At 34.8% G+C, this 24,419-nt stretch overlaps 1 protein-coding gene across 2 annotated transcripts in view; it reads left to right on the plus strand.

Annotated features, from left to right (window-relative positions):
- The window catches only part of LOC143059641 (caspase-3-like), a 40,743-nt gene that overhangs the window by 14,341 nt on the left and 1,983 nt on the right, over positions 1-24,419 (plus strand). For both annotated transcript variants that reach the window (XM_076233162.1, XM_076233161.1), the window contains exons 2-8: positions 10,558-10,961; positions 15,057-15,301; positions 17,900-17,956; positions 20,205-20,303; positions 21,564-21,635; positions 22,134-22,526; positions 23,327-23,588. In XM_076233162.1, coding sequence (XP_076089277.1) covers positions 10,651-10,961; positions 15,057-15,301; positions 17,900-17,956; positions 20,205-20,303; positions 21,564-21,635; positions 22,134-22,526; positions 23,327-23,588 — 1,439 coding nt within the window. In that variant the 5' untranslated portion in view covers positions 10,558-10,650. The remainder of the gene's footprint in view (positions 1-10,557; positions 10,962-15,056; positions 15,302-17,899; positions 17,957-20,204; positions 20,304-21,563; positions 21,636-22,133; positions 22,527-23,326; positions 23,589-24,419) is intronic.

Consider the following 24,419-nt stretch of genomic DNA (forward strand, 5'->3'; position numbering starts at 1 on the left):
GTTAACAAATTTTTATTCGTTGTTGCAAAATAATGAACTTAAAATATCTGACATTTTCTCCCTACCCAGTTTACCCCTATACATTTTTATGATGTGGACTGGTCATTGTTATTGAATCGTAGGCAATTTGATTGGATTAAGTTGTTATTAGTTTACCAACAAACTTGTTTATGCTTTTCATACATGACTATTGATTAATTAGAACGTGCATGAATGTGTACGGTAACTATAATGACCTTCAAACTGGACACTGGACGAGTCAATATTATGTTTTATCAATGAAAGTTAAGGTATGAAAGGTAAGAATTGACACTTCCTCTATTTTCACAAAATTTTCTGAATCCACAGTTGAAAGATTATTTTTTAAAAGCCTATTGTGGAGATAAAAGAGAAAGTTTACAAATAAGACGTTTTGTTCCATTAAACAAGTCATTTCTTAAGAGAAATGCCGAAATATATTTTACGCACGACTACGGCAGGTAAAATTATTATTTATCATAACAAAAAAAAAGCATTTTTCAGTCTCATTGGAATATGTTAATTACAATTAATCACAAACTTAAGAAGTAAGTAAATAAAGTCAAAATATGTCCGATCTGCCTATTTCTGGACATCAAAAGTCAATACGATCGTTTTAAAGTCAATTTCGTCTACCTCACAAAATCTTGTTAGGCACTATAGTTTGATTTATTCCCCTTTCGAAACTCGTTCTTGCCCAGTAAAAAAATCCTTGAACGAGTTTGAAAAGGCAATTTTTGTCATACTTTTTCATGAATTAAGATTTAGTTTTATAAATGGAACCCGTTCTTAATTGTAGAAGCCGTACTGACCAAAATATCATACGCTTTTCAAATAATCAAATCTCATTTAGTTATTGTCCTTAAACGAATTCTAATGTGAAAATAGTTTCTGAAAAATTAATATATCATATTTGGGTATTATTTCTAAATAATTTCTAAGTAAACGAAGTCTGTCCAAACCACAACTTAGTCTTCGTGCACGGAGTTTGAAGTGCCAAAACACCAGACACTTGCTCGTAAGCCAAATCAAAGGAAAAGACCAAGGACAGCACGTACGCAGACAAGATATTAGACTAATACCTCAGTCCCACTAGGCCACGATCGCACTACGATCTGTGAAAAAAATGCAAATTTTGATGATCGTAGTACGATCATGTAGATCGCAGTAAGGTCGTATCAAGGGCGTGGTGAGATCTTCAAGATCGTGATGAGCGTGGCCAACTTTGGACATGTTCAAAACAATCGTGGTGCGGTCGTGGCGAAATCAGGTCGTAGTAGAAGCGTAGTGAGAGCGCACTTAGATCGTAGTAAGATCGCGAAGGTCGCCGTACCATCGTAGCGAGAGCGTAGCGAAAGCGTTATTCTATTCGGAGAGACTGCGCTACGATCTCACAGCGACGTTATTACGACCTCACTACGACCATCAAGTTCTCACCGCGACCCAACAACGCTTCCACTACAACTATACCACGCTGTTCACGACCAAAGTACGATCCTAACACACCCTTGCCGTCCTCATCTCGCTCCTCTCACGAACCGACTACGTTCATACTACGACCATCATTCTCATTGTCAATGTCAGAAAAATATTAAATCTCGCCAGGTTTTGTTTGTCTGTATGCAAGTAGGACTTCTTGTTCATTTACTCTAACGACTCAACCATGATTCTCGTTTTTATATAGATTAGACCGTTGGTTTTCCCGTTTGAATGGTTTTACACTAGTATTTTTTGGGGCCCTTATAGCTTGCTGCTCGGTGTGAGCCAAGGCTCCGTGTTGAAGGCCGTACCTTGGCCTATAATGGTTTACTTTTATAAATTGTTACTTGGATGGAGAGTTGTCTCATTGGCACTCATACCACATCTTCCTATATCTGTTGACACATCTGTGTCATCTCTGCTATCGTTCACTAAAATATCGTCATTTGAGCTTTATGGACCAGCAATAGGTTGTAATTTCGGTTGGATTGGTCGGTCCGACATCTCTGCTTGATCAGGATTCGTTACTTTGCTCCCTCTGCCTCTACATCAACTCCTACCACCACGCCCACGTGGTCTAGTAGATTTTGGTGGCATGACTGTATTGTTTCCGAGAAATCTACGTATTAATCAGAAATAGAAGGAATGGAACTGTATTGATATGGAACACGATGTTGACGGTATTGCTGAGAGCGTATAGTAAGATCGCGATATGAACGTAGTATAATCGTAGTAAGAACGTGCTATAATCGCAATAGAAGCGTGGTAAGATCGTGTTGCAATCGGGTAACTCGTGGTATGGTCGTAGTGAGAACGTGATGAGCGTAGAAAGATCTTGATAAGCGTAGTGAGGTCGCAGAATATGTCCGATGAGAACGTGGTATAATCGTAGCGGGATCGTTGTAGAAGCGTAATGAGGACGTAGTAGCATCGTGAAAGCAACGAAAATTTACATTTTCATGCCGCTGCTACCGCGACCTCACCACGATCTGAATTTATTTTAGATCGCGGTGAGCGTGGTGCGATCGTGGTCTAGTGGGACTGGGGCTTAAGCAAATCATATACATAGATACTGATCTGTCTTATTTAGGTTAAATTCTAAATATTGTCATTGAAAATATAGGACCAGTTCATAATTTCAATAAACTTGTTATCTTTATTAAGGCTGTGAAAATCTTGAATCTTGAATAAATTTTGAACATTCATGAAAAAGGTTATAACGAATATCGTCGTAAAGTGTGCATTCCATAAGTTAATGTTTTTCAGTCTCTTCACTGTAACTTTCACAAAACTTAATAACATCGTGTTATTCATTTTAAAGAAACACAGTACTAACAACACAATTCAAGACAAGACAAGACAATAAAGATAATCCAATCAATTTTGTTGATTGGATAATTCACGGCCCAGTAGTTGTGTAATCAGTGCCACGTGCCCTCATTGTTTCATAAGAATTAACATATCTATCTAAGTTCGATTTCAAATTCTACCAAAATTTAACTCTTAAATAAGCAGCGTGTAACGAATATATTCATCCATCCTGTGTGCAGATACGATGACTATGAAGGGTCCTGAGTGCACATTGTATGCCCTGAGTGCACTTAGGAGGCCCTGAGCGGTGTTTAGACGTACCCATATTTTTAATGGGGTAATTATTACAGCCAGATACAGCTAACAATTTATCTAAAGAAAACGAGATGCTATATTCCAATTCTGATATATGAATCTAGTTCTTTTTAAAAAAAATCAACATCCAATTCTACACTTTCCTTTATCTGTTGTTTTTTTTTTGGTCTCCGCTTCGAAGCCGCCATCCCGTACCAAACATATCTATGCACACGCACGATGTTGGGGTTTGGCAATATACAATCAAAGTTAGCAATATACAACAGGCAGTATATCTGAATTTGTAAATTGGTATTTTGGATTTTACCTGATTAGGACGTGTATCGTTGAATTTTCTAATAAACTTACACACACATAATCTAGCTGACTTTTAAGGTTATGAGATCCATGAGAACATAGAGCTATAGACCTAGTTGCATGCAAATCTATACAAATTCTTCAAATTAAAAGAAAAGAAATTAGAATTAGCTTTTTTTATAAATATATAATAAATTCACCGTAACAGACATAAATACGATAAAATAAGTCCGTGAAAGCTCTCAGACTGAAGATCCCGGCACTTTTAACTGTTTTATAACGCGTGCAAAAAAGGCAGCACCGGGTTTATGAATGTGACCCGGGGAGGGGGGGGGGGGCACTTAAATGTTTCATTGATAGGGGGTGTGACCGTGTCGCTGGGGTTCTGTTACCCCACCCTTTTCATATATAAAGTTAGATCTTAAACATGTATGCCTCATTGACAATCATACCACATTTTTTTTATATGTATACCTTTTCATATAGTGCGTAAGTAAAATTGTAACCTTTTCACATATTGGTTAAGTTTGGGGAGGGGTGTTGGAAAAGTGGAATATTTAAGGCTTAGATTCTGTGTGTAATGTTTACATTCGGCGAGACTTTTGGCAATGAAAAAAAGACCGGACTTCAACTTGAGTATCAGTTTCATATACAACTGAGTAACTAGATTGAAACGTTATTTATCAACCTCATCATATATATTTCTGATAGTTTTCCCCACCTATTCCCATATTTTTAAGCTGGTTCAGTAAAAGTAACCTATTCCAGCGGAACGTCCTATCCCCCCTTTTTCCACGGAACTGTGACCAGGGTTTCATTTGCCAAATTATTTTCATTCAATTAAATATAGTCGTAATTTAAGTTATGATAAGACGTGATCTAAAATGTTGCATGCCTTACGAGTATTTTCACTTGAACGGTTTTTTTTGTGAAATGAGTCTAAGAGAATACATGTAAATCAGGATACCGACTGCATAGTAAAATATGCTGACGCTCATTTTGGTCTTTTAAGTAAGTTTCCTTCCCCTGCATATCTTTGTCGCCTTTGTAAAAAAAAAACCAGCACAACAGCAGCACTCGACGTCAGTATTGTACCCAAAAATGAAAAATTATTCAAAAAGAAGACTCAGAAAATTCAAATATTGGTATGCAAACACACACAAACATCTCACCACAGACATGATCTTTTTGTTATATAAATTATAATGCGCCAAAATCGTTTCCTCCGCAGGACAACTAAAATGTATACTTGAGCATGTTGAGTGTTGGGTCAAAGGGGTGTCATTGGCGGATCCAGAGGGGGTGGGGGGGTGGGGGTCCGGTGGTTGGAACCCCCCTTTTTTTTTAACGATCAATGCATTTGAATGGGAGTATATAGTTGGAACCCCCCCTTTTTAAAATGGCTGGATCCGCCCCTGCACCCTTTTCGAGTCATAGGTTGAAGTAGATAATAAATAAATAAATAAATAAGCTTTATTTAGAGTCGGCAAGGTATACAAACAGACAAACATAAGCTCTAATGAGCTTTTAACCGACATGTAGATGTAGATGTAGACAATGATGTCGATGGTGGAGAAATTTACCCACCATATCAATATTTCTCAGAATGAGAAACTATCCTGTAAAGGTTTTTTAATACATATATTTCATATTGGAATGGCACATGTATATTAATGAAAAAATCATTATATGATTTGAAGTCAGAGAGATAAATAGTCCATGGTCTCCACAAACAGTTGTGATGTTGCTTCGCAAAATTCGCACCATATAGAAGGCTGTAAATATATTAGAAGGCCTCGAAATGACAAATTTATGTAAAACAAATCAACATGAAGCCTAACATTTTAACAGTGGCGGATCCGGAACTTTTCCTAAGGGGGGCCCGCTGACTGACCTAAGGGGGGGCCCGCTCCAGTCATGCTTCAATGATTCCCTATATAATCAACCAAATTTTTCCCACGAAAAGGGGGGGGGGGCTGGGCACATTCCTGCACATGGAGTCATGCTTCAGCTGGCCCTTGACAAAAATGTATACTAGTTCAGTGATAATAGACGTCATACTACAGTCAGGGGTACTACTTGTACAAGTGTATTTTATTTACTTGAAGAAGTAAAAAAAAATATACACATATATAAGTAAATTTGTAGGATACTTATACAAGTGAATTTTATTTACTTGTATAGGTAAAAAAAAAATTGGCTTAGTTATGTCCCTTAGGCATTCAGAATTTTTTACTTGTATAAGTAAAAAAATCATTGTTACTTCTTTTCTTGAATTCTTAAGATTTCTTTGCTCTAATAGAATTTTAAATTGTGTACCCTTTACAGATGTCTTTACTAATCATTTAAGTGTAATTTCATGGACAATGAAAATCCCATTTGTCTGTTATCTTCATAACACTGCTCATTTACAAACTCCAAAGGAGCAATTTTTGATTGCCATGCCCAAATATACAAAACCTGGGAAAAATCATTAAAGGCATGATTTTACATCTCAAAGCTTGAGGATTTTTGTGGGATTGTAAGAAAAATTTACTTATACAAGTAAGTTTTTTAGAAAACTAAGGGGAGATTATTCAAACATTATTTATTTACTTATATGTGTATATTTTTTTTTTACTTCTTCAAGTAAATAATATACACTTGTACAAGTAGTACCCCTGACTGTACTACATGTACTAAACTCTGAAATATATGAAAAAAACTAATATTAAAAATCATATATTACAAGACTAACAAGTCAAAGGCTCATCAGTCATGACTTGGGACATGCGCAAAAATGAGTAGCAAAAAAGACTATATACTGAAAATATCAGACTGTCTGTCTGTCCCAAAGTTGTTTTTTTGTCTCGCTTGACAGAGTCAGAAAGAACCACTAGTGGTAAGTCAAAGATATTTGGTATGCAGTTGTATAAGTATTGGCACATCTCATTACCATGGCCCCTCCCCCTCATTTATGGTCTGTTGAATTTGAAACTTTGCTTAGTTATCATGTATTAGTTTGTGATAAGGTTAGTTTATAGGCAAACCACTAGTGGTTTGTTAATGATAATTGGTATGCAGTTGTATAAGCATTGGCATATTTCATTTCCATGGAGATTATTTGACCCTGCCCCTTCAGTCATGGTCAAGTGACTTTGAAATTTTTGCTTAGTTTTCATGTATTATAGTTTGTGATTAGTAGATATAGGAAGATGTGGTGTGAGTGCCAATGAGACAACTCTCCATCCAAATAACAATTGATAAAAGTAAACCATTATAGGTCAATGTACGGCCTTCAACACGGAGCCTTGGCTCACACCGAACAACAAGCTATAAAGGGCCCCAAAATTACTAGTGTAAAACCATTCAAACGGGAAAACCAACGGTTTAATCTTATAAAAAGGTCAGTTTATCATGTTTATGGGGAACCACTAGTGGTAAGTTAATAATAATTGATATGCAGTTGTATAAGCATTGGCATATCTAATTTCAATGGAGAATATTTGGCCCCGCCCCCTCAGTCATGGTCTATTGACTTTGAAATTTTGCTTAGTTTACATGTATTAGTTTGTGTTTAGGTTTGTTTAAAGGGCAGTACTTAAGATAAGTCAATGGTATTTGGTATGCAGTTGTATTACAATGGACACATCTCATTTCCATGGAGATTGTTTAGCCATGTACTTTCAGTCATGGTTCATTGACTTTATATATTTGAAAACTTACATGTCAAAGTATTGCTATTTTAATTTCAACATTTGCATTATCGAAATTACAAAAAAGCGAGACATATATCTGTGATAACAATTTATGTTCTCTAACTGTAGTTTGCCTCAACCAAATGTTTTGAAACTAAGCTTATTACTACAAAACTCGAATCAAGTGTGAGTTTTTGGTAGTGTCAGTGTAACTTTTTGTAGAGTTATGCCCCTTTACAATTGGAAAAAATTGCTGAATTTTTGATTTCTCGTTCCTAACTTAAGTTTGCCTCAACCAAATGTTATGACACTTGCACACAATGCTTTTAACCACAAAGTACAAATTAAGTTTGAATTTTGGTGGTGTCACTTAACTGATCTGTCACTTTACTGTTCAAGAGTTAATAATATGTCCTTTACAAATGGAAAATTGGTGAATTTTTAGTTTCCGTCCTCTACCTGTCACTTTTACCGTTCTACAGTTATGTAAATAGATATAGGGAGATGTGGTATGAGTGCCAATGAGACAACTCTCCATCCAATATTTGCGCAGTGCTCACAGTTTTTCAAGTTGACCATTAAAATTCATTTAAAGCCAACGACCAGCTAAAAGGGCAACAAGCTTATAAGGCACTCTGGTACAACTTTTTATTAAACCTGCATTAATATACATAAAACAGCAAAATAATTACTGATACAAGATGTCATTGAATAATATTTTTAACTCTTTTTATGTATAGGACAAGAATTAAAGAAGATACAGAGAAATTATAAACAGCGAAAATGATAGTCAACTAAACTTAAATGGTAAGTCCACTGTTATAAAAGTTATTGCACTTGAAAGATGATTTTTATAAAAATAAAAAAGATGTGATATATTAAATATGAAAACTTTTGATCATGGCTCTAAGACAGCCTTCGATAATGAGAAAAATATCGAATAACAACAACCACTAAATTTTAGTGTCATACTAAACTACAGGCTCAGAAATTGGGACAGGCACAATAAGAATATGGCAAGGTTTTATAAAAATAAGAAGATGTGGCAATTAGACAACTCTTCACCAGACAACAAATGACATAAATTTCCTGCAAAAAAAAAACCCACTGACATGGCTAAAAAGGAAATTTATATATTTTCCTTAATCGAAAAGACACAAAGATCTGTTAGTACATTTACTCACAATTACTGACTGTTAATTTTTAATCAAGAACAATTAATACATATGTTTAAAAAAAAAACAAGTTTGTGAGCAGTCAACCCTACCCTAACTTTGGACTGGTTTAACAGCTCAACATTTAAATTACAAACTGTAAGATAACCTTTTCAATTTCCTCAACTGAAAAGACTGATAAAATGCACAAAATCAACTGATATAAAAGCCTGGATAGACAAAATAGCCCTGAATTAAGAGAACTCACAAATAAGAAAGGAAATATTCTGTAAATGTTCATAAAAATGACAAATAAGCTTTTTTATTGCTGTTTCTCTTTCCATCATGCCCATAAATTTATAACATTTTATTTATTTATTTTTTGTATTTATAGGTCAGACATCTTGGTTTTCAGGATCAATAGGTCAATACTGAAGATGAAACTAAAAGTTGATATGTATCTACATGGTGCACCTATTGGATTAACAGATTAATGTGAAATGGAATGTTAGCTTTCCTGCAAAAAAGAAATAGGAAATTCAATCATAATCAAATGATATTGGCTATAAACAGAATGGAGTTCTATCATAGATGCACAAAAAACACGATTGTATAAATGCAACAACAAATGTTTGTGTAAAGAAGGAGAAATGTAGAAAAATTAGTATTTTGTTGTTGAAAGGAACGCAAGCTTTATCCATTCATTCACATCGCTCCCTCATATCAACTATACCCATTACCAAAGAAGATCTTTGAAGAACAAATTGCAAAAATGTTTTCTCTAAGAATTGAAGGAAAATGTTTAATGAATGGAATAATTTATGCAATGAACTCTTATGTAGTGGATTGAATAACTGTACACAGCAGCTGAAACAGAAGAAAATTTAAATTAACAAGAAAAGTGTTTATTATATTATTTAATCTGCAAATGTGAAAGCATTCTTACATTGTCTTAAGAACACCTCAAATGGTTTGTCATTCAAATTGGTTGCTTACTAATGTATTGCATTGAAACAATAACAAAGAAAACAGAATGTTTTGCTAAAAAAATTAATTTATAAATCAAAGTTAAAGTCACATATATATAAAGTATAACAATACCCAGACTTATTGTTTGAATATGTCATGATAATTTTGGGTACAAAATTTATTAAAGTTTTAAATATTATTTGTATCAATTTTATTTTATAGTCTTGTAAAAATTATTTTCAAACTGTCTGTATAGCGATAAAAAAAAATATAGGGGAAAACATTTCCTTTTGGGAAATTTAATGTACAGAAATTTCCTTCGAGGAAATTTGGAAAACAATGTTTTCCTTAGAGGAAATGTGTAGTCTTGAATTTTCCCTCATGGAAAAGTGTTTGTCAAACATTTCCTCAAAGGAAATTGTAGTTGACAAAATTTCCTCACAGGAAAAAGTATTTCCTTTAAGGAAAATTTGAAGCCGCAAATTTCCTCAAGGGAAAATTTGAAGCTGCAAATTTCCTCAGAGGAAATAGAATTTCCTCAAAGGAAAATTTGCAGCCATAAATTTCCTCAGAGGAAATAGAATTTCCTCAAAGGAAATAGTATTTCCTCAAAGGAAATATTTAAGCAGAGAATTCCCTAAGGGAAATCTTTTTCCCTTGAGGAAAAAATAATTTCCCTTGAGGAAAAATGTTTTTCCTTAAGGGAAATTAAATTTCCCTTGAGGAAAACTACTTTTCCTCTGAGGAAATTGTTGAAAAAAGGGGCATAACTTTTTCAACAGTGGTGCTAGAGCCAAAATTTTTTAGGACAAATATCAGGGAACCAATACCAACCAAGTTATCAACTTCATTTTGACTTAACTTCAAAAATTAAGGTGACAACTTTTGCACTCAGCGGAATTGCAAACTTGTCCCGGAGACTGTTCCAGGTTCATTATAGATAAAGATAATTGTAAGCAGCAAGAATGTTCAGTAAAGTAACGTCTACAAACACATCACCATCACCAAAACACAATTTTGTCATGAATCCATCTGTGTCCTTCGTTTATGATATGCACATAGACCAAGCCACCAAGGTGAGCGACCACAGGCTCTTTAGAGCCTCTAGTTCGATTTACGTGCATTATAAGGTTTGCTGCTGCCAAACCGTTTATATAACACATTAATCATTATATTTATTACGTTGATACTGAGGTTAAATTTGATATCTGATTTTCACCATTTGTTAGGTTGTTTTTTCTCGAGAATATTACAATCAAACATTCATTTCAAAGTAGCCGTCTGTAAAGTTGACGAGATATTCTTTAAATTACATACATGTAATTATTCTTTTGCAGAGTGATTTAGCTGGTAGCATTGAACAAGAAAAACAAGACTGAAAAAGATACCATATATCTGTTTTGATTCATTTTAACATTATATATAAAACAATGGCTTCAACGTGCCTTACCAAAAATATATTAGTGGATATATGTTCTGACTTAGATAGTGATGATATGGCCAATCTAAAATTCCTAATGAAAGACGTGGCCGGTCTACATAAGTTAATGCCAGCAACTATTGCATTAGACTTATTCAGTGCTATTGAAAACAATAAAAATGTAGCCTTACATAATGGACGATTTCTAGCAGAATGTTTTGAGTTAATGGGACGAACAGATCTCGTCAGACGAATTGGATTGAACCCAACTCAAGTTGAACAACAAATGGGCCAAACTAAATATAGTGTCAGACCTTTCAGGTAATTAACCCAGGTATCATTTTAACCGATATGTTATATACCGTTCCAAATATTTCGGCAGAATTTATGGTAATTCCTCCAATTCCTGAGGCTCTCATGTCAGCAATAAGAAGGCAATTTCTAGCTCCGCCATTTTGTTAATTTTCCTTTGCTTTCGTGCACGAACCATTTAACTCGGAATCCTTCTAGAGTTTACTAAAATGTAAGGCTGCTTTTTACTTTTGAAAGGAGACATAATAGTGAATCCCCTTATGTCCTGGGTTAGCAACCTCCTGATAAAAAATGGCTGACCAAGATTCGCCCCTGTATATTTATTAAGACAGTAAGTCTTTCGGTAGTTTATTTTACGAAAAAAAACCGGATGATACGGAATTTTATATTCTATATTTATAAGAGTTACATTTATCGCCATATGGACAAGTATTACAAAACTATATGAACTCACTAAAAAACTCCTAACCCTGAAATTGAAATTACAATTGAATACCAATCAGTGTTTCGCTGAAGTGCAGAGCAACGGTGTTCAGTAGAAAGCAAACTACATCTTGCATTCAGATTTACAAATCATATCCAACTATCTCCGTCATCACGTGACTTTTACACTTCAGTTGTATATCATTAATGGCCGATTGATTATCAATGAAAGTGAACGGGGTACATAGATAAAACAGTCATAACCTTTTTGTTATAATGTATATTTTCCCTCCCAACCCCGCGTTTTATAGCTAATAATTTTTTACAATTAAATATGTTTTAAGTTTCAGTCCAGAAATATGATTTCGTGCTTCGAAATAAGTTTGAAAATTGAGGTCACATGTTGAAGGTTCACAACGACACGACATGCCGGTATTAATTTAGTTATAAATCAAAAAGTAATATTATAAAAATTTATCAAAGTGTGTCTTTTTGTACATAAGAAATTACTTTTTTCACATGTACTTCAATATATTTATTAGAAACAGTCTCTATTTTGTTTTGATAAAATTTCGAAGTTACATATAACAAAATGGCGACCAAATAATTTTCAAACGTAGACGATGTTCGACACTTATTTTGCACATGCAAATAATTCAATAAGATTTAACTGTTTGTATTGAAATTAAATATGACACGTTATTGTAAAAATTAACTCGTATGATAATCAAGGATAAAGCTAGATTGTGGAGATATTAATTAAGTCATCAACATGATCAAAGTAAACAAACATGATAACGTGGCCTAATCACGATGTAAGTTTTGACAAGACCTAATATATATATATATATATTACGGATTACAAATGTGTCGAGGTTTGTGATTGGATAACAACACAGAGATGTCAGTATATATTCAGGAAACTGCCGGGGTATATACGACGTTTTTATCCCCAATTGGAACCTCAATAACGTCATCATAACACCGGTTATTATGTGACGTAGTCAAAAGCTATCAGACTGTCAGAGGCTCACAGAGGGAAAATAATGACGTGCTTCAGTCAATAATACATTTTTGATACAAAATCACGCATTTTACACTTTTAATACTTAAATTTAATGTTAAAAGTGTTATTATAAATTATTACATACACGATAAAAATATGTTCACAGCAAATTAGAAAATCCTTCACGTATGCCGAACATATCAGGTTGGGTTTTTCAATATATGTGTTGTCAACAAATACCTGCACTGGAAAATAACATTAAGTCAGGGGTAATCCGTAATATATGTGTAATTCAGGTCTCAGAAAGGGTATATACTGTGACATTCCCGGCTTAGGGCTTATATCCCCTTCGCCTTCGGCTCAGGGGATATAAACTCTAAGCCGGGAATGTCACAGTATATACCCTGTCTGAGACCTGAATAACATATAATATATATATTAGTATATATGACGTGTGTTCTAGCGGTCTAGCGGGACGACTGCAGTACAGGCGATTTGGTGTCACGATATCACAGTAGCATGGGTTCGAATCCCGGCGAGGGAAGAACCAAAAATTTGCGAAAGCAAATTTACAGATCTAACATTGTTGGGTTAATGTTTAGACGAGTTGTATATACATTATGTACACAGCCATGTATCACCATCATTGGTGGCGATCCGATGGATACATCTGTTGTAGAGTTGTCACTGACTCAGACGTACTTATAAATATAATTATTTTCTGTGACTGTATATTACATTAATTTGTAGGATCCTTTACTATAGATAATTTAGCTGATCTGTAACAATAACATCTTCATGCCTTATATATCATGTACTGTAGTACGCCGATAGATTAAAACTGACGAGGAAAGGTAACACACGGCCAGCGAAAGCTCTTTTTTTTGAGAGCCCAGGTGGTCGTGTGGTCTAGCGGGACGACTGCAGTGCAGGCGATTTAGTGTCACGATATCACAGTAGCATGGGTTCGAATCCCGGCGAGGGAAGAACCAAAAATTTGCGAAAGCAAATTTACAGATCTAACATTGTTGGGTTGATGTTTAGACGAGTTGTATATATATTAGTATTATACGATTGTTTATGAAATCATTTTATTATAATATTTTATATTAACAAAAGGAAACCACGGATGGATGGTAACAAAGATGAAATATCCATATATATTTTTTTTTTAAATCATTACACGGGTAACCAGTACATTTTACATAATCCTAATTAAACCAGTTACATACAGAGTTATCCCGGTTTTTTTCTAAAGTTAACATTGATTGGTTAAATATTTCTCAGTCATGTCCTGCGTTTGAATTTGTTTGTTAGCTTTTTGGTCATGAATGTTTGTCTCTAATATTTAATTAACTGTGCATTTGTATTCAGATATCGCAGATCAAATTTATTCGTTCATTGTTTAATCATACGTTTTTTGATTGAGTTAAGTCTGCCAATTGATATTTTATCGTATGTTTTTCTTTGTTGTGATGTTATGCTATTGTTTCAGAAAAAGGGAGAAGGTTTGGATCCATTAAAACGTTTAATCCCGCTGCAAATGTTTGCACCTGTCCTAAGTCAGGAATCTGATGTACAGTAGTTGTCGTTTGTTTATGTAATATATACGTGTTTCTCGTTTCTCGTTTTGTTTATATAGATTAGACCGTTGGTTTTCCCGTTTGAATGGTTTTACACTAGTAATTTTGGGGCCCTTTATAGCTTGTTGTTCGGTGTGAGCCAAGGCTCCGTGTTGAAGGCCGTACTTTAACCTATAATGGTTTACTTTTTAAATTGTTATTTGTATGGAGAGTTGTCTCATTGGCACTCACACCACATCTTCCTATATCTATTTTTATCGAACCTAATTATGACTGGAATAGTTGCATATGATTTCCAGCTTTAGAATTGAGTTATATTACAAGTATAGTGAAGGCAAAAATATTACATTAACAGTTTCTTACTTCTTATACATATGTGTATATGGTCTTTGCTCGGAGTTGATAGCAGTTTGGTGACCTATAAACTATAGTTGTTAATTTCTGTGTCACTTGGCAGTCATAACACATCTTTTCTTCCAATCTAATTAAAAACCGATCTCTCATCGCTCCTGTTTCTGATATGTCGCGTGGGAGATCTAACGAAACCCGCTTTGAGGTCACATGTGAGTGACCTCGTAGGTGTGTCTTTTTCGACCAATGAAATTGAGTCTTCCATGATCTTGGAAGTTTAACGTAAGGCAAAGGGATGTAACTCATTTTATTTACGACGAAATCGTCAGTCAAAATAATTCATAAACGTTTTTGATTGGCTTATTAATAGGTCGTCAACTCATTTGCATATCTTTATAAATTCATGACTTTTAGTTCACTCACATGTGACCTCAAAGCCGGTTTCGTTAGATCTCCCACGCGACATATCAGAAACAGGAGCGATGAGAGATCGGTTTTTAACTCCCACGCGACATATCAGAAACAGGAGCGATGAGAGATCGGTTTTTAATTAGATTGCTTTTCTTCATATTTATTAAACCAACCAGTATCTTTAAATAATGTTGAGATAATACTGTTCAGCGTCAACCCATCATTATAATCCGCGACGCAGTTCGACTGCCAGACAAGGAAAATAACCCTCTCCAAATCACAGATTCGATTCAGACTGAATTTTTTAAAAGTTTCAAATTTATTTTTCAGGATTTTACTTTACAAAATATCAGAAGATTTGGCATCTGATGACGTAGAACTTTTAGCTTCATTTTGTCTGCGTGTATTTAAATTAACTCGACAAGAGAAAGCAACTATTAAGTCAGCATTCGACCTATTTGCACTTCTAGAAAAAAGGGGGATAATTGAAGTAGTTCATACAAATCATCTGAAGGAAATGATGAAATCTCTCGAGAACAGAGGAGACTTGGTAGATCTCGTTGATGAGTATCAAGGTATGTAGAAATAAGTTAAGGAAATGGTGAAATCTCTCGAGAAGAGAGGATTTTTGGTGGATCTCATTGATGAGTACCAAGGTAAGTACAACTGATTTGAGGGAAAACATGAAATCTCTCGAGAACGGAGAAGACTTGGTAGATATCGTTGGTGAGTACCAAAGTTAGTACAACTGAGTTAAGGAAAATTTTAAAATCTACCGAGAACAGAGGAGACTTCATAGATCTTGTTGGTGAGTACCAAGGTATGTAGAACTGGTTTAGGGAATGTTGAAATCTCTCGAGAACAGAGGAGATTTGGTAGATATCGTTGCTGAGTATCAAGGTAAGTACAACTGAGTTAAGCTGGGGTCACACATTCACGATTTTTACAGCCGTCCTTGACAAGACTTTTCCGATTTAAATTTGTCAAAAGTCTGATCAAGATCCTGTGAATTGTGGATGGACACTCAAACTTTAATTTAAATGTAAAAAAAAAAAATAATCACGACAACAATCAGATATTGTTCAGGAAGCGTCGATATTCAACCGTTTCCAAGCGAATTTATCCCGATAATTCCGTTCTCAATCCGCTTCTAATCAGATTTATATCTTTCGTCTTGTAAAATTCGACCGAGTCTGTCACGACTGCGTCCCGATTTCACCGAATGTAATCCGACAGGGATAAGACAGTGACAGACAGTGAACCGACGCTGTTGGAAGTTATCCGTTCGAAAAATGTCGGCATACTCTGGATGATCAGGTGCTGTCGGAATTTCGTATTAATAACGGAACTGTTTCGGAACGGTTTCGGCAAAAACGGTTCGCAAACGATAAGATCTGGATGCAATCTGGACTCAATCGGCAGAAAAACAGCAATGAAAAATGTCTCCAGATCATTCCCGTTCCACAGGACACCGTCCATAATATAAAGAACATTATTAGGATTTTAGTAGAATCTGTCACGACATAGGCACGATTGTATTCCGACTAGACAAAATCGGCAGTGTTTCCCCGAATGTTACGGGGGCCCGGACGCACCTAACTGTCGGGGAACTTCACCGACCCGTAGGAATCTGTTGCGAACTTAATCGACTGCGTTCAGACAATGATAGGACATTCCAGATGATTGAGGATAGTAATCCGACTTTTTCACTTTTCGTGTCTTATCGCTGTCTGACCTCAAACGGGAGCAATAATCGGCAATGTGTGAACCCCGCATTAAGAAAATTGTGAAATCTCACGAGAACAGAGGAGATTTGGTAGATTTTGTTGATGAGTATCAAGTTAGGGGAATGGTAAATATGGTACTAGTACTTATGAAACCTCACAGTAGTTTAAAAAGTAGGAGATAAGATTGCGAATTCGACAATTATCCATCAAAATCAAATTAAGTGGATGTAAGCATATATAGGTCTTTTTATAACGTATTGACGATGATTATGTGTACGTCCAGTTACAGATATTACAAGTAATTGGATGTCAGCATAACAAAGATAAGTGACATACAATTCAATTGTGAATAAGACATATTAAGTGTAATTGGATATTTATAACATAAAGAATAGAGAAAATGAACAATAAAGTTAAAGACTAGAACATAATTGGTTGCCAAGATATACATGTAGCATAGTGGGGTAATAAAAAGAAGGAAAAGAGAAAAATGTCAACTTAATTTTATAATGCAAAAATGAAGAAACCCTCTTCCAGACCCCTACACGTCGTGTTCTTTGTGGTATTGTTACTTTGTATAGTGTTGAGGATGAGGAAGACATTGTGCTGATCGATGCAGTACAAGATAATGTATAATATAAACTCATCATAGATACTAGGATCAAAATTTAGTATTTGTGCCATTAGTCAATGTACTTAATTACAATTTCTTGAGAGTAAGTTGGTAGAACTGATATTGATACATGTTTTTTGGGGTCTGAGTTAGATGTTTGCGTGGTTGTTCAGCAAAAATGATTCAATTTAATATATAAAAAAAAACTTGCTGTACAGGACTTATTTTTGATTTTGAAGTTGTTTCATCCGAAAAAAATTACATAAAACGGACAAAAAGGAACAACAATAGCAAATACTTCAAGATATTATGAATGCAGGACCAACATTATAAATAAAATGTACCATGTAAATATGTGGGAAGAAAATCACACTTTAAAATATTTCCTGGTGTAAAGATGTTTTCTTAGAATGTTTATCGCTTACACAGTATTTTTGTTTACTAAATAACATTTATATCTATCATTTTATATAAAACAGATATTGTGATCGTTTCTTGTCTTCTTGAAGCACAATGTAGGGAAGAATAACAAATATAAAAAATGCTTTTGAATAAATAATTTTTATAGACTTTGAAAGGAAACATTCTGAAATTTATGTTTATTTAACAAAATCCCCAATTCATGCAATATCTTCTGCAACAGGTATGTATTGACCATAAATGTGTTATTGGTAGAACCGCGTATGTCGGGTTTTAGAAAACATTAAGAATTTTGTTTTGGCTGTTTTGTTTTTTTCAATCAGCACAGACAATATTGTCCCGTGTCCATGTTATATTTGACTAGTCCACTGCACTTGTTTCAGATAATATTTCTTATTTTAATTTTATTTCAGTTATAGTTCCAGACAGATCAGGTCCTACATGTAGCAGAACAATACCAGATTATCCAGGTAAAATCGAATCGCTATATGGAGCTGTTTTTTCTTAAAAGATATATATGATGCAATAGAAATGATAAGAGGGATATATTATAGGCGGGTTTGGGTGTTAAGGACCGTCATTTTTCATGAAACATTTGGCATATATAAGAATATATGCATTTTAAGGAAAATACACGATTTTGAAACCGAAAATTATAACAACAAGGAAACGTAAAAAACGATACTAAAATGTGTTATATAAGACATTTTTTGTATGCATATAAGACATATAAGTACAATTATCATTTAATTCCACCCAAACATATCTAAATATGTTATTGCAAATAGTTTAAGCATGTAACTTATTCAGTTTGATCCGTTCTTTTACGCCAATTTAATAGTGCGTTTATTTATGGGAACGGCAAATTATGCCTTCACCTAGAGCGCTTCGATCCAAAACAGTTGTCGTATTTGTCATATTAGAATCGAAATAATTCATGGGGCTAGGATATATCGTGATTTTACCACGGGTTGTCCCTTTATGCCGATAGTTTACCCCTCGCTATCGCTCAGGGTAAAATATTTTGCTTAAAGGGCCAACCCGTGGTAAAATCACGATATATTCCGAGGGGTAAAATATCGGCATAAAGGGACAACCCGTGGTAAAATCACGATATGTTCAAGCCCCCATGAATTATTTCTCAAATAGATCACCGTGAAATCTTCAATAATAATAAGAAAAAAAACTTTATTGTATATTCCACTATAATACTATAGGTCCTAATATGAGAAACATAAAATAATTTACATTACAGATTTAACGGTTCAATTTTAAAGAATGCAAGTTAAGAAGAAAAAAAATGCAGACATGTATAGATATATAAAGAAGATGTGGTATGAGTACCAATGAGACTTATCTTTATCCATCCAAGTCACAATTAATAAAATGAAACCATTATAGGTCAGAGTATTGCCTTATTTGCGTGTTTAAATGCATTATGTATATAAGTACTTCTTCTAAAATCATTAGCCTGGCAAGGTAAAAGCAAGCTAACACATAAACGATCATCATAGTTGTTTGATATTGAGACAATTTTATTGTCGAGCCTGCAACTTTTGTTGCAGAAAGCTCGACATAGGGATAGTGATCCGGCGGCGGCGGCGGCTACGGCGGCGGCTACGGCGGCGGCGTTAGCTAACTTCTTAAAAGCTTTATATTTTAGAAGGTAGAAGACCTGGATGCTTCATACTTTGTATATAGATGACTCATGTTACGAACTTTCCGTCAGTCACATGTCCAATGTCCTTGACCTCATTTTCATGGTTCAGTGACCACTTGAAAAAAAATTAATATTTTTTGTAATGTTAAATTCTCTCTTATTATAACTAATTGGATAACTATATTTGGTATGTGCGTACCTTGCAAGGTCCTCATGCCCGTCAGACAGTTTTCACTTGACCTCGACCTCATTTCATGGATCAGTGAACAAGGTTAAGTTTTGGTGGTCAAGTCCATATCTCAGATACTATAAGCAATAGGGCTAGTATATTCGGTGTATGGAAGGACTGTAAGGTGTACATGTCCAACTGGCAGATGTCATCTGACCTTGACCTCATTTTCATGGTTCAGTGGTTATAGTTAGATTTTTGTGTTTTGGTCTGTTTTTCTCATACTTTATGCAATAGATCTTCTATATTTGTTGTATGGAATGATTGTAAGGTGTACACGTCTAGCGGGCAGATGTCATCTGACCTTGACCTAATTTTCATGGTTCAGTGGTCAAAGTTAAGTTTTTGAGTTTTGGTCTTTTTATCTAATACTATATGCCATAGGTCAACTATATTTGGTGTATGGAAATATTTTATGATCTATATGTCAGTCGCGCAGGTTTTATTTGACCTTGACCTCATTTTCATGGTTCATTGCTCAGTGTTAAGTTTTTGTGTTTTGGTCTATTTTTTTTAAACTATAAGTAATAGGTCAACTATATTTGTTGTATGGAAGCATTGTTAGCTGTACATGTCTGCCTGGCATGGTTCATCTGACCTTGAACTCATTTTCATGGTTCATTGGTCTTTGTTTTGTTATCTTGGTTAATGTTAAGTTTATGTGACAGTCTTTAATAAAGCTTTATACTTAGGACTATCAACATAATATCAATGATAAGTAAAGAAGGCGAGACATTTCAGCGTGTGCACTCTTGTTTAGATTCGTATGAATTAAGGAGCTATCGTCCGTCGGCTAACAACATGTATATTTTATAGTATTTTATTTCAGGTGGCTACGACATTTCACAGTCGACCCGCCATCTGCCACAACCACGCCCTTATATTGGTCCCTCTGTACCGTTTTATGAAATGACGTCAACACCTAGAGGTATAATATAGATATAACATGCAGTGGCGTATGGAGAAATTTTCATAAGTGGGGGCCCACCTACTGCATAAGAGGGGGCCCGCTCCGGTCATGCTTCAGTGATTCTCTATATAGTCAATCAATTTTTTCCCAAAAAAGGGGGACCCAGCCCCCTTCTAAATCCGCCTCTGACATGTATAGTACAGTTTGTCACATACTTTCAAACTTTAAAAAAAACCACACGCTTATTTACCACAATTTAAAATAAAATGTGTAAAAATGTGCATATAATTATATCCATATGTGTATCTGACTTACAATTATGAAATAATCGATGCAAGCTATACTTTATTGTAGTTTTAACATTGGTAGGCATTATATTCGTATATATTTTTCGATTCTGATTAGGACAATTAAGGTAATTTCTATGTCCAAATGTATAAGTGTAGAGCGTTTGTGAAGTTCGCTCTCCCGTGAACCTCCCTTTTCTTTTTTGTAAACTATAGAAGACGACTGGCAATGTGGTTTTTTTCAGAGGGAGAGGTTTTGAATAGCCAACATGAACGTTGTCGTTTTTAGGTCAAAAATGTCATTTGCAAATTAAATCACATTGTAATCAGAATATTTGTATTAGTAACAACACTTTTATCATTTAAGAGTGCGAAAGTGTTTAAAGTTAATAAAATATATTAACTGCATGCCAATTTGATGAAATTCATTTTTTCTGCAACAGTCATTATAAGCATGTGAAAACAATTTTTTATTGGCTTTCGAGCCTTCGAAAACAAAGGCCCGATCTCGATGTCTTGTGAATGGTCTTTCCGCTCTTTTTGCATTTACCAAACACATATTTTAGTTTTCAGGAACATAAGGAAAAACGAGACGCAAAAGATACAAAAGAGAAATTAAAATTCATACTTTTGACAACGCCATGACTAAAAAAAAAACACAACATAAACACAACGGTAGTAAAAACACAACATAACATAACGGTAGTTAAAACACAACATGAAACCCCCTAAGATACACGAAACTATACGAAACCATCCAAAAACTGGAGTTGATCTCATGTTCTCCGGAAGGGTAAGCAGATCTTTCCCCACATATATGTGGCACCCGTCGTGTTGCAAATGACAAATGAAGTTCCAACTTAATAACGTGGTGTAAAACCCTAGATTCATACAACATGCTAAGCAGAGTAGCCAAATGGTCTTGTCTTTCAAACAAATATTACTTTGATTTCCCGTGTTTTACAGTATTTTGTGTCTGTTGTTTTTTTAGGAATATGTGTAATAATAAATAATAACAAGTTTATCAAAATGAAGTCCAGAGAAGGGACAGACGTCGATCAAGGTAAATAGAGTTATATATTTATTACTATTAATTCAGTTTCTTAAATAACAATTCTGATTGCAATATATTCTTAAAACTGTAGTATGATATTGTTTAACAAAGCATCACATTTATAAGTAAGGTTGCAGTAAATATATACATAAAATGTACACAAACAAAAACGATATGAGCTTATTCATTGAGCAATGCTTGCATTCCGGTTTCTATTTTGGAGTCCGTCAACTATTTTACAAACAACATAAACACAGAAAAATCTTTGACTTATTTGTACTCAATTAAAAAGATGCCAAAGACCATAATCAATGCAAACTTAACGAGCATTTAGAACCAAATCGGACCAAAATATTAGCCAAACACTGGACAAGTTATCAGCGCTACACGGATTTCTTTAGTTTCGTTGTACATTTCAGTTATATTATTTGATGATTGTCCTTATATTCAACATTTATTATTATAACTAATTTTGTGTATTCATTGTTTTTTTTTCAAATTTAATAGCCAGACTAGAAGCAACATTTAAAAAACTTGGATTTATGATTAAAGTTTACCGAGATTTGACAGTTAAAGATATGGCCGGTGTAATGAAAGATATTTCTATCATGGACCATTCAAAATATAATGCGCTTGTTGTTTGTGTACTGTCACATGGTGGAGAAAATTTCATATATAGAATGGACGAGAGAGGAGGAAAGAGACGTACACGTCGGGGACAACCTGTTCACGGAGATGATGATCGCCCCATACAAGGAAATTTTGTGTACGGCGTAGACGACAAACCTATTCCGATAAGATATCTGACAATGTATTTCCAATCATCAAAATGTAAAACGTTAGCAAATAAACCAAAATTATTCTTCATTCAAGCCTGCCAAGGAGAAGACATGCAAACGGGTAAGATGTGTGTACATTAATACTCAATCGGCAATCCTCGCGTGACTCCGCTATTCTCCTTAGATGAGATGCGGAATCGGCCAAGTTGTGACAAATGCTTTAATACTGTAATCAACCATTAGCACAGCCAGCCATTTTAAAGATGGCTCCTTCCCAGGATAAAAGTGGACGTGTTCCAACCATGTGTCCACTTTTAAAAGTATTGATCATAAAAAGGGTAGTTCAAACCAAAGACCCCCTGGATCACTGTAAACCGTAACTGTAAATTGTCTAAGCTAACGGTGCGAGACTGTCATGTTTAGTCAAGGTTGTTATTGTAAATTGAAATATTTTATTAAAAAAGTCGCTACAAAATTAGTGGAGAATGATCTTGAAAGTGTTTTATAATAATTTGTATGCTTTTTCAGTGGTAAGTATCTCTGCAGTGCCACTGATAATTGTGTACTTTGTTCTCTTATAAAACTGTGATTAAAAAAAGATAATAAAACAACATTTGCTTATTTTATTCTACCAAATTGACCTCAACAGTATTTTTTTTTTTATCATACTATTCATTGAATGATAAATCTGTGTTTTTACTTAATTCGCCGTTTCAAAATCTAATGCATCCTGTATAACATTTTCAAAAGTGTACACCAACATGCCGTGATTGGTTAAAAATGTCATAAACAATGAAAATTCAACCAATGACATGACGTTATATTTATTTTGGGGTTCGAACAATGAAATTACCCATGATTCTTTAGATTCTGAAAAGGCGAACTATATTATCGCATTCTAATTCTGTAATTTAATTTTAGGAGTGCTTTTGTCATCAGATCTTCAAATGGATGGTCCATCGGTTGATGAATCCATTGACATGGATGTTGCCCCCGTGTTCGAAAATGCGGAAGAGACGGATGCAGCTCCGCATGCGTCAGATAACCAGAAAGTTATTCCTGATGAATCAGACTTTCTCCTTGGATACGCCACAGTATTTGGTTACGTATCCTACAGAAGTAGGTCACAGGGATCATTTTATGTAAGAAGTCTTACAGAAAATCTGGATAAACATGCTGACACGTAAGTGTAACATACGAACCTCGTCGGATAGAAATCGAACTTATGCCAGTGTACGTATATATGTAGTCCAAATAATTATGACGTCTGTCCAGGCTATTTTTTTTCTGGGACACCTTCCTACGAAGAAAAAATAAAAAAAAAGCCTTGCCAGACGTCATAATTATTTGGACTAGTATATTTGTACATGTTTAAAACTTAGATTGAATTGGGTACATTCAAAAACAAAATGAAAAGGACTTTTTCTTCTTTCAATACAGAGTCGGACTCTTCTTGAGTGTATAATGACTCTTGCTCGTATAATCATGAGGCTTTTTCACCTCCATTATCAAAACCAGCAGTAACTATTTACAGTTGATTTTATTTACAAATAAAAAACTATATACACATGGGATCTAAGGAGTGCTAGGTATGAGAAGATCCTGTCAAGGCCTAATGCAGGATGGTAAAGCTGACCCTGAACTCTTCTAGTGTAACTGATGTTGTGGCTTTTTCCGGTAGTGTATACCGTTCCCCATTTGATCTTGAGAAGAATGAGTACATGTAATGGTCTTTTAAAGTACGCTGTTGGTGTATGCGGTGACCTCCTCTGGTACGTGAATCTCTAGGTTTGTAATAGTTTAATTGGTTGATGGGTAATATCTACCAATTTATTGTGTAACTTGTAGGCCATGGTGGGGTGGTCTTCGCAGCGGCGATCTTTAAGGGTCATCCATCTTATTCTCCATTAAAGACTTGACACAACCTGCTGATAGCTCTTGGTATTCACTTACAACGAACCTAGCTGCCCTTCTCTGTACTTGATCTAGGTCTTTTTCAAGGTTTTGTTGGTAG

This window comes from Mytilus galloprovincialis, chromosome 14, assembly GCF_965363235.1.
Source record: "Mytilus galloprovincialis chromosome 14, xbMytGall1.hap1.1, whole genome shotgun sequence".
Lineage (NCBI taxonomy): Eukaryota > Metazoa > Mollusca > Bivalvia > Mytilida > Mytilidae > Mytilus > Mytilus galloprovincialis.